Genomic DNA, 12,233 nt, shown 5'->3' on the forward strand with positions numbered 1-12,233 from the left:
TACGCCTACCTCTGGGATCCATGCTTGGTGAGTGCTGTTTAATTTATTCACAAATGATCTACAGAGGTGAGAAATGAAACAGTTGGGGATGGCGCTAAATTATTGCGTATCAGGGAAATCTCAGACAGGCTATGAAGAGTCTAAAAGGATTGCTACAAAATGGATGAACAAGCAACAAAACGGCAGATAAAAGTCATAGAGTCAGTGCTAACAGTCCATGACTGGGTCCCAACGAAAGGCAACTGGCACACACACAGCGTTTTTGAACACGGGGTCTAACCCTGTGAACAGTGAGCTGGGGCAGCAGGAAACTCACAGGAGCTTAAGCTGCTCTTCTCCTGATTGGGAAAACTGCGACTTGGGAGTCTGGGAAAGGAGCAGGCGATCAGGCACCTCCGTCAGAATGTACCCGGGAGCAACATTTTTGCGCAAGAGAGCCTCCTGCACAACACTGCAGCCGACTCAGGAAAAACATTAAAGAAAAGTCTTGGTTTTGTTGCTCTTACCTAGTGATAATAATCAGCCGGGCAAGGGCCAAACTACAAAGCAAGGCAGGAGCTCTGGGGCTAAATCCTCCCAATGTTCGTTCGTTCTTCTGAAGCAGTGCTATAGTGGCACCGGCAGAAAAATGGACGTGACAGAGTGTGCTAGAGAACTCACTGGAAGGTCTATGAGATGTGTGGTGACAAAGAAACTTTACTCCTGCGCTCCCACTGCCTCAGTTAGTTTGCAGCTGGCTCAGTTGTTCAAGGTATTTTGGCACTTGACAGTATGAGCCTTTCAGTTCTTAGGAGCTCATGATTCGTTGTGATCTTTTGCGAGGTTTCTTGCTGATAAAATCCTCAAGCACATTGCAATTTGGATGCAAGTTGTAATATAGTTAAAGACAGAAGAAAGGTCCTGTGTACATCCGGCCTGCGTATGGACAATTTCAGTTCAATTACTGCGATGGATGTCAACAGGACCTTGGGATCTGTGGAGGCCTTCACTTGCACTTTGGATCCTTGTCCATCCTGGCTGATAGAAGTGAGGATCATGTTAATGAATCCTTTATGTTCATCACATATCAATGACTCAGGAGGACGGCTTTCATCAGTACATCAAAGAGGCAGTTACCCACCCATTACTTTTTTTCCTGTTTAAACCATCACTTTCTGGCCCAGATGACTGAGAAAGTAAGTTACAATTCCAGGTTTTCCTGGATGACTCATCTGCTCTAGATCCTTTTCAGTCTGGTTTCTGGCCAGGCTATGGGACGGAGAGAGCCCTGCAGGCTTTAGCTGGTGGTCTACATTTGAATGTAGGCAAGGGCCATGTCTCTTTGTTGTTCTTGATTTATCAGCAGCTTTTGATACTGTGAACCATGCCATCTTGTTGAGATTTTTGGTGGGTAGAAGCAGGAATCAAAGGACGTGGTTTGGACTGGTTTAAATTGTTCCTTACGGACTGGGCTTGGAGGGTTGCTGTTGGAGACGAGTTGTCATCAGTGTGGGGCTTGCCCTGTGAGGCTCAGTTCACTCCCCCATGCTACTTAATCTCCATGCAAAGTCCATAAGATAAATTGTTTGTGGTGTTTTTCATCAATATGTTGGTGACTTACCCAAGCCGCCCACTAATGCTGTAGAGAAGCCGAGCCCCTGCCTGATGGCTGTGGTTAAATGGCTAAGTGTGAACAAGTTGAAACTGAACCCTGACAAGACAGAGGCGATGCTGGTTGGGAATGCCGAAGTCTTGAAGGCCGCTGAGCTTCCCACAATTGATGCTGTTCAACTCACCCTCATTTACTGGATCCATGCCATGGTACTCTCAAGGCTAGATTACTTGAATACATTCTGCATTGAATCCCTTGAAGTCAACTTGGAAACTCCAGTTGGTACAGAATGCTGCAGCTCGTTAATTAAAGGAAGGTAGCCAAGTATGCCTATTACACTCATTCTGCAGTCACTCCTTTGGTTACCAATCAGTTACCAGGTTCCATTAAAGGTACTGTTACCTACAAAGGCCGTCATTACCTTAGACCCACATATCTGCAGGACTGGCTCTCCTGCTATGATCTGCTGCATCAGCTTGACTCATCTGAGCAAAGCCTTCTGAAGGTGCTAACTTGCAAACGGATAACACTGACAGCTGCCCACACATGTGGCGACTCCTACTTTGTGGAATGACATCAGTCAGGCTCCCACACTTCTATCATTCTGCAAGTTGTTTAAAGTGGCAGAAATGTTTAGGAGAACATTTTTACAGCTGGTATAGGGCTGCAATATACTGCAATAGTTCAGGTGGGTGATTTTTTAAAAGGAGTAAAGTTGTAGTCTATCCACTCTTTATTGTATGCAGTATCTGCTACTTTTGTAATTCCATTCTCTGTTTATGGTATGTCATGTTTTATATATTTTTTTGTTTACACTGTTCTCTAATTTTGTAATCTTAGTCCTATTGAATGGTTTGTTGGATGTCTTATGCTGTTTGATTGCATTATTTTATATTTTGTAATCTGTCTTGAGCCTTGATCAATAAAATAAAAAAAATGATAAAATACATTTTATTCAGTGCAGGGATTTGAATACAGTTCTTTCTGGTCCTAGGCCAACATGCTAACCCCACTGCATCTCCTTGAGTCTCAATGCTGCCCTTTATGGATGGTTTATAACAAGGCTGGTATCTTTAATGCTGTGCTATAGTTTTCAATGTTCTTACTTTTTATAGGATGAGTTTTAGGTGGCAAGATGGATTAATTTTATTACGATACAAAACATATATAGCGCTATATCTTTTTGTGGTTCATTAGAATTCTTTTGGTTGCTTATAGACGATGCCAGACTCCTGCCCAGGTCCTAACAAAGCTCTCCAGGCTGCAGACTTTCAAGGGCGGCTCACAGCCTCACGTGTGCATTTTTATCACACATTCCTAATTCTGCCTATAATATGACAACAAAGTAAGTATGATGACTTGGCATACTCATTCTAAAGACTGAGACATTTGCTTCCATCAAACCAGCATACATTCAAAGGGCATGCAACGTTATTACACTGGAGTCAAGAAGCTAACCTGTGGGACCTGGATCGAAAGTTCACCAAGGCCATCATTAGAAGGGGGGAAAACAGCAATACGGTTAGATATGTCAACAAACTAAACATTTTCAAGGTGACCCATCTAATAGTCATTTCCTTGTGTGTACAGACCAAACTATTATAACTCAAAATTTGCTTAGGTCTCAGTTTTGGATGAAGGGCCCATTAACAAGGTCCCAGATCAAAGCAAGCCCATGTTAGGACCAGAAGGTAAAGCTGAATAAATCCACCAAGAGTAAAAAATTGGCATGGATTGGCAAATAGCTAATGTATCTATTACTCCCTTAGAAATAGTTTTCTCTTTGCCAGAGAAACATCTGGTTTTGTTGATAAAAATGCTTATTATATGCTAGTTGTGCGATCCCTTTAAGTGAGTTTTTTTCCTTTACAGTATATAGTTGTTAAGGCCTCAATCTAGAGCAAAAAACCTCCAAAACAAAACAACAACAACAGAAAATCAGTGTATGGAATGAAGAGTTCCTTAGCCCCTTTCCCTCACACATTCTTCCAGTTGCAAATACCCTTTCCTACTCAAGTTACTTTTTCCTTAACTGGAGAAAAACATTTCTGTATTTTTTTTCCCGGGGGAGTAAAGCATCCTGGGGGTTGTGGGCCAGTAGACAGAAGAGAAAAGGTGAAGAACTTCTTGTGCTGGCTGTTGGTTTTAAATCACAGCATCACAGTGTAAGTGAGAAAAATGTCCCTTAAGAGGATCACAGAACTACACAGAAAGTAACTAATTGTATTAATATGGCAGTCTGTTACAGAGGCAGCATTTAAGAAATTGCTGCGTGTTTAAGACCTAAATGGTAACTGACCTCAACATAAATAATAGTTTGGTTTACCCACACTGGGACATGCATAATTGAATGAGATGTGTTCTTCACGCTGTACAGTACACATGCCACACAGTCAAAGACGATGGGACCAAAAACCTCTGAGCAGTTCCTGGTGCTTTCCTTTGAACTCAGTCTACAGTGAGAGTCTCTCTTACGACCAGCGATCCCAATTCTGCACACAATATACATTGAAAGCATCATGTTAATGTGTGCATCTGTGCTTAGTCTGCATAATAAGCACACTGTTATTATTATAACACACAATGCTAATTTTGCATAATTACAGTTTTGCATAATTAAAGATGGACACGCAACTCTCACAGATCACCAAACCCTTCAAGCCCCAGCCTCTATTGTGAGGCTCTGCTTAGATGCAGGACTATAAGGGCAAGAAACTCACCAAATTCTCTACAGAAAGATTACACAGACCCACCGGGAGGAGGCTGGTATAATTAAATTAGTACCATAAAGCAGTATGGCTAGGTAGTTGTATGGATGCCTCACTTTATTAATTTCAGCGTAAGGTTCAAGGTGCTTGAAAAGTTGCACTAAGAGTTTTTCTGATTAGGTCAAGAAATGTTCCAGTCACTACACAGATTTTGTCTGATCTTCACCATCTGCTCAGCGGTGTTCACTCCAGAGGGAAGTTATCACTTCCAGAATTAGTACACAGAAGACAGAAAAGAAAATGCAGAATGGAATGGAATGGAATGGGGGTGCACTGAATCTGCGGGAACTGTGGGATGGAACGGAGCAAGGATGCACACACACAATGTGAAGATGCATGACGCCATTATCCAATCTGATCATGCTGGGTGGCTAGCATGAATTTGATCTCCCTGGGGTCCTGAGAGAGGTGCTTATTATTATGGTTTGCGCATACGATGGATCTGTTTATCATGTGATGCCATTCTTGGCAGATGGGATTAAAGTCAATTGGGTGCTCAGCTGGATGAGTTGCCGTGATGACATGCTGAGGCCATCTCAAGTTGGCAAGAGGTGCTGAATTTTGCTGCCAGGTTATCGGTGAGTATGGTTTTGCTTTTTCTTTCTTTCAACAATGGCACTTTCCAGTAATCAAAATAAAGAATGGGGTGCCCAGAAGACTTCCCTTGCAATGTCAACCAAGCAAGATATGAGTATTGAAAGGCTTGGGCACAAATTCAGTATAACTCAACAGCAATAACCTGCCAGCAAAATAAAGTTATTAGCAAAGGTTCAATGTCATTCTCTCTTGCTCTTCTTACCTGGCCTCCCTGGTAGGCCTGGTGGCCCACGGCTGCCTTTGAGACCTTCTGTAGTTGGCCCAGGCAGTCCTGGAAGGCCTTGAGGACCTTGAAGGCCAGGAAATCCCTGGGACCCTGTCTCTCCCTTCAGACCAGGGGATCCTGGAGTCCCTGGCGGTCCAGGGAAGCCCATGTCACCTTTTTGACCTGTTTAAAAAAATGAAAGACACATATTTACTGATGTTGTAGTGACTCAAATTTTAATCTTGCATTCATCATAGAAAGAAACAACTTTAAGGTCCTAAAAGCCTTCAGAATACACTAAAACTATTTTGTAAGTAGTTCAACTATCTGTTCTGCCCCTGAGACCAGTAGTTGCTATTTCGGGCTGGGGGCAGAAAGATGCCCTTGAAAATCCAGCAGGGGTTCCTCAAATAGATGATCCAGATGCATGGACTAACCTGGGAAAAAATTGTTCAATGTGACTGATAGCTTAAATAACTGGAAGAAGGCACTGGGTGTGTTTCTAGAATGTACAGGGAAAGGGGTTTTCCACAAGGGTTTCTTTCATTAGTACTGGCCCCATATTGCTTCAGTTTATCCCCTGATTTCTGCAGAGTTTGTCTTTAGTTTTCACCTTTTGTGTTGTTTTCCCCAGTTCATTTGAGACCAATTTAACCCCAATCTTTTTCTGAAAGCCAGTTTTGGATTTCTTTTTTGCTCATGCATGAGGTTTCTTTGGTTTTTTCCCCCTTATCCACTCCTACCCACCTCCAACCCACTTCTAGATGACTGGACATTCATCATCATCAAACCAGTCCTCCCCCTACCTTCATCCCCCCCCCCTTCCTGGTTTTGTTTTCAATCTTGAAAAAAAAAAAAAAACACCAATTTTAAACTGAACGACTGTTGTAATAAACAGTTAGAAAAGCACATAGCTGCTGCTCTCTGGGCTCCATCTCATCAGAGGTTGGTTTGACCCCCTGGTGCCAGCCTGCACCTCCTGGCTCTTAGTCAGCCTGCACGGGGCTCTCCAGTCTGGACTAGAGGGGTGGGGGGATTCATTATTGGTGGCTGAGGTGCTTCCCTTTTAGGTTTTCCCATGCAAAGACTTGCAGTGTGTTCATTTTTGATCTTTTAAAAAAAACAGCCCTTATACTGAAACAGCGATATAAGCTTGTGCAAAAAATAAAGGGCGGGGGGGGGGGTATTGTGACATCACCAATGATGACAGCACCGCCCCTTGAAAATCCTGATTGTTTAAGACACAAGAGGAAGAAAACAAACAACGTAAGGATGCCGAGGGAGGGCAGGCACGTGGGAGAACCCTAACCCAAACAAATGTCAATGCTTGGAGATCAACCGCTAAGAAAGTCAGGAATAAGTCAAGCATGTGAAAAGTCCCGAACAATAATGCCCAACAGACCCAGGCAGGTGTTCCACATGAACTCACTGTGCCCCCCCCCCAGATATGCTTATAAAAATGTTCTATGATGAACATGGAGGAGAAAATGCAAGCCTGAGAGGGAAAAAAAGTTTCTCATTGTTTCCTATCTCTCACTGGCCCCCACCCTTTAATTCCTTGGGAGAAAAAATGGAAATGCTATGTCCCCCCCTCCCCGGATATTTCCCCCTAGTTTTATCTTCCTGGACTTTACATCTCTAACCGGACAGTCAAAGCCAACATGGTGGGGAATAGCCGGGGGTGGGGGGGGGAGCTTTCCTGCATTAAAAACTTTTAAAAATGTAAATGCAGAGGTCACAGGAAGTGTTACAATTAATAGGAGCAACAGATTAGTTAACGATTACAATGAACACTTTTACTGGAATGTTTTCAAAATACAGCTAACCAGAAAGGCCAGTTAATCGTGTTTTTCAGGAGATTTGCTACGGTCTGTGACAAGCTGTGGGTATTTCATCACTAATACAGTTCAGAACATTCTTACACCGGTAAACTCATTAGAGAAATATTGTGCTAATTTGGTCATTATAATGCTTCCTAATGGGCTGGCTGAAGGTATTTTAGCGACTGAGATGGAAACTCCAAATGGCATCCAAATAATTAACACAAGGCAGAGTCTACCGGGAAGATCACCCATGCAAGTCTCACCGTAATGAAGTGGAGTTGTCCAAGCACACGACTTCCAATGTGGCTTGTGCAGGAAAGGTTTCTGTCTGTTTGGGATCTATTTCCAAATCCATCAGAACCAGGGCTTTTTTTCAGCAGGAACGCGGTGGAATGGAGTTCCGGAACCGCTTGAAAATGGTCACATGGCTGGTGGCCCCGCCCCCTGATCTCCAGACAGAGGGGAGTTGAGATTGCCCTCCGCACCGCTGAGTGGCGCAGAGGGCAATCTAAACTCCCCTCTGTCTGGAGATCAGGGGGCGGGGCCACCAGCCATGTTACCATTTTCTCTGAGGGCAACTCACTGAGTTCCACCACCTCGTTTCCCAGAAAAAAAGCCCTGATCAGAACGATGTCCGATTCCTGGGCACCTCACCTTACCTCATGGCAGGACTGTTTTGTTTCTTGAAATATGGGAGTAAGGAGACACAAATTCATCCCTGGCCCACATTAGGTCTCCTTTCAAAGCATTGGCTGCTTTGCCCTGTGTCGTGTGCTTGGATTTAACTCAGCTTGTACTTCACTGCCCTTCCGTAAGCCATTTATGCCATATTTAAGGTCATATACCATACAACTGCAACTCAGCCCAAGATCCCTCAATCTAATGTAAATGGCAGATTCATCTCTACAGTTCCTTCGCTGTTCTATAGTTTCTTCGCCAATAGTAAAGAAAAATAAGTAGAGTAAAGAAAAATAAACCTTGCCTGATAATCCTGGGTATCCCGGTGGTCCAGGTCGCCCAAACCCTGGTTGGCCTAAAAACACAATTGACACACACAAATTAGCACAACTAAGAATCTTGCAACACTTTGAAGACCAACCAATTTATCATGGCAGAAGCTTTCAAGAGCCAAGAGCCCACTTCATCAAATGCATACAGTTATGTCATTCTTTGGAAACACACACAGGTACAAATATAAGTGTGGCGGGAGAGATTAGAAATTCAGGTCAGAAGATCCACACAGATTTGCGATTGCAACATAGAAGAGAAGCTTCAGATGGTGAATTTCTCGTGCAGCTGCAATCATATAAAACTGTATCTTGGAGAAAACCTACAAAATGGGTGCCTCACCTGGTTCACCCTTCTGTCCGGCGGGCCCAGGAATGCCATCACGCCCAGGCTGTCCTTTCTCTCCTGGAATTCCTGGTGAGCCAGTACGGCCAGGTTCACCTAGATGACAGGGGAGCAAAACACATTATAAATAGTTCTATTCCCTAATTTTCTGACCCACAGACGCAAACCGAAGAACTGACAAAGTAACTGCTATTCTTTACAAAACCGAACAAATTCACAATGAAAGCCAAAACATTTCTTTATTTCTTTATGCACACAACTATAAGTCCTATTAAAAGGATGCAAATGTTCAGCTTCTTCAAATGTGTTATCTGCGAGCCAACAGACTCAGTACACAAGCAGACGATGTGCCATTCACTCCACAGAGTCCAAAAGAATCCCATTTGACCCAGCAGTTGTTCAAGCAATGTTTCCAGCTCCTGATATGACCATTATTGCCCCTAAAGAAATTTTTATAACATGGAGATGTTTTAACAGTCAACTTCTGGTTCATCTTGAAGACCTGCTGCTAAAGAGGAATTACAGAAAACAACATAAGGCCAGGGATTCACAAGTACAAGTCTCCCATTCTTGAGCTGTGGCCACAGCGAAGGAACTACAGCAGCATGTCAGATTTCTACCATTTCATAAACACACAGCAATCTCTCTCTCCAGGAAACACAAGAAAATGTAAACACAACTTGTGACATCTGCATCTGTTCTTCTACATGTAAATATCTCCTGCACGCTAGATTTATATGAGAAGTAGTGATGGACACAAACCGAAATAAAAACCAAAGTTAGTCACGAACAGGGCCACTTTTCGGTTTGCGAACCAGCAGTTCATCAGAGGGCATTTCTGACGACTCGAGACAAACTGCTATGATTTTTAGCCCGGTTTGTTTGATTTGTTGTTCGGTTTGTCACTGCAGGTAGCCTGGTGCCAATCAATCAGTTTCCTAGACAGTGGGGGATGGGCTTTCTGCAGACCTTCTGCTGCCCCAGAAGCAAAATTTTCACGAACCAAACAAACCGGTTTGCGAACCTGGCAATTTCATGCCAGTTTGTGGTTTGTGAAACGCAACGAACCATGAACTGCAACGAACTGCCATTTTCCCGGTTGTTAGAAACCAAATTGTGAGGAAGCCAGATGCCAAGAATCAAGCTTAAAACTCTACAGTGAAGCAGCCAATATGGTCAAACGTCTACTTCTGCTTTAAATATATGCTGTGATCTGAGAACACAGAACTCTTTGAGCCCTGCCTGGAGAAGCATCTATCACAGTGCTGAAACACTGATTTATTCTTAGCTTTTGGTCCTTTTCATAAGATTTCAGCCTTTTAAAATGCCATGGAAATTCCTTATTTGATTTTTGCAGCCTATTAACTTTTACGATTTGAAACCAAACTGTCCTTTCATTTTCTGTCTATGTTTCATTTTCTGAACTATGCTTGCCAGGCTGTATTTTTCATAAGAACAGAAGCCCATAATAGGGATTCACTGATGAGACCCATAAAACCAGCAGCACATCAATTAAACGGAGTCTTTTGTTTGTTTCCAGGCCCAATTGACATGCACTCTGCTATTGCATTCAGCAAAACCTTAGGCCTTTCCCCAGGCTACGCTTGTCAACTGTCCAATTTCAATGCTACTGCTGCAGTTTTGTTTTTATTTGTTTTATTTACTAGCAGTATTCAATGAATGAAAAGCTGGCCTAGAATTTACCTGATAAAAATAAATAAATGCATTAACAGAAAACCTAAACATAACTCTTTACTTTTGCCGTGAATATACCCATCCCACAAGAGCTGCAGGGGAGAGAAATCAACAGTAACAACCAGGGAATCAGCAGCACTGGAATTTTATTCCACATTCCAAAACATTCTTAGATAAGAGAAAATAATTTTGTCATTCTAAAACAGCTGCTGCCCAAACTACCAGTCAGAAAAAGCAAGGCAAAAGTCTGCAAAAGTCTTTGCTTTGCATTTTCCCTCATATTTAAAATAATAAAGGTATACTTGTCAGACTATGGAATCCCAGTTATCTAGAGTTCGTCTCACCCCATCTGCAAGAAGCACAAAGTTTCTTGATTCCAAAAGGTTTATTGAAAGACAATGCTCAGGATACAGGTGTCCATATTCCAAGGACTAGGAAAGCCTTGGCTGAATGAAAGCTTTGTTGAGAATGACACACAAAATGAAAGTAACAACACTTCAAACACCCATTCCCAGCCTCCCCCCTTAGTCCTGTCTAGAAGGCCTGGGAAGGTGAGGACGTCAAGGTTGGCCAGAACGGGTTGATAAGAATTCTTCGCTCCCATGGATATATGCGGCTTGGGCAGCACCTGGGCCTGGAGGGAGAGAACTAAACAACTACAGATTATAACACGAGAACATGGCGTAGCTTTGGCTTGAGAACTGACTAGCAAACTGACACTCTGACAGTACTAGAGCAAAAGGCACAGTTTCAGGATAACTGAAGTGGATCTGAAAGAACACTACAAAGAAAATGTCTTACGCCTACCTGAAAGTCCGGGTGGTCCTGGGGTACCTGGATTTCCTGGAGGTCCATCCATACCTTTTGGTCCTGCAATACCTGGTGTTCCTGTGAAGTCAGAGTTGTAGATTTTTAAAAGAATAAAGGATACATAGTACAATTTAAACATATAACAGTGCGTCTCAACTGCAAAATGCTATGAACAATGTAACATCTGGTGCATGGACTGCAGCCCAGAAACAGAAAAAGTGGAAAGAGCTGAAAAAAGTGAAAAGAACCCAAAAATCAAAACTCAAGCCCACTACCACATGCACACACTTACTTCCCCTGCTCTGAGATCTGAAAAAGTCAGATCGTAAAGAGGACAGAATTAAGAGCCAAGGCTGTCTGTCAAAATACAGCTGGAGCAAATCCTAAGTACAACATAGCATCATCTCAAAGGCAGTATTTGGGAAAACACAGACTTCTCTAAATAGACTTTCTCGAAATGTATACTATAATACTAAATACAAGGAACAGGTTTTCTGCGTTCTGCCTTGATCACAGACAGGGCAGGGTGCCACAATGAGTGAAGAGCATTCAGAATACTGACAAGACACAACTTCCGCCGTGATGGGATTTTAAGTGTCCTAGAATAAGATGAATGGCAACTTTCAAAAGATTTTGGGCATCGTTCCTATTCCAAATACACACACAAGCCATTTTCACTGTAAGTTAACATTTGCTGAGCCAAACATGAACAGGAGTGATTTTGGGAAACATTTTTATGATAGAACTTGAATTTTAAATATGGGTCTGCTGCCCAGGAATTTCCCGCATTGCCAATTCAGGACCTTTGCAGCAACATTCAGAAGCCTCATCAGCGAGGCAGCCCCCAAAGACGGCCGTGTGCTGCTGTGCCCATTTCTGATGTGGCTGACATCATCTGTGCTGACCCAACAACGTGATGAAACATCCAATTTGGATGTGGGTTTTAAAATACGTCTCCAGGCAAAAGGGCCAGACTAATGGACATAATGTGAGGGTCAGAAGAATTATCCCCCTAGGATTTGTAGTACCGTTTATTTTATGATTTCTACAGCAGTGTGAATGGCAATCAGAAGAGAAAGCAGGCAGGTAATTGTTACCTAGTTCAGAAGCTGAAGATTGAGAGCATGTGGGAAAAGACAAGAAAAGACTAGCCAATTAAATGGGGATTTACCTGGGAACCCGGGGAGGCCACGATCGCCTTTTATACCTGGATTACCAGGCAAACCAGACAGCCCAGGATTGCCAGGCGTGCCTTTACTGCCAGGGCTACCTGGGTATCCCGGCAAACCGCTATCGCCCTGTAGGGGAGATACATAGGAAAGGGTTAACATTTGGCCATGTCAAACACTTCAAGCAAAGAGTCTTAGCGAACTTCAAAAAGCCAAAAGGCC

General features: G+C 43.0%; 1 protein-coding gene across 1 annotated transcript in view; it reads right to left on the reverse strand.

Moving 5' to 3' along the window:
* COL4A5 (collagen type IV alpha 5 chain) overlaps positions 1 to 12,233 on the reverse strand; it is a 185,163-nt gene that overhangs the window by 22,369 nt on the left and 150,561 nt on the right. The window contains exons 37-41 of the mRNA XM_054995968.1: positions 12,014 to 12,140; positions 10,840 to 10,920; positions 8,335 to 8,433; positions 7,967 to 8,017; positions 5,159 to 5,344 (exon numbers count right to left, since the gene is read on the reverse strand). Coding sequence (XP_054851943.1) covers positions 5,159 to 5,344; positions 7,967 to 8,017; positions 8,335 to 8,433; positions 10,840 to 10,920; positions 12,014 to 12,140 — 544 coding nt within the window. The remainder of the gene's footprint in view (positions 1 to 5,158; positions 5,345 to 7,966; positions 8,018 to 8,334; positions 8,434 to 10,839; positions 10,921 to 12,013; positions 12,141 to 12,233) is intronic.

Source organism: Eublepharis macularius, chromosome 13 (assembly GCF_028583425.1).
Source record: "Eublepharis macularius isolate TG4126 chromosome 13, MPM_Emac_v1.0, whole genome shotgun sequence".
Taxonomy (NCBI): Eukaryota; Metazoa; Chordata; class Lepidosauria; order Squamata; family Eublepharidae; genus Eublepharis; species Eublepharis macularius.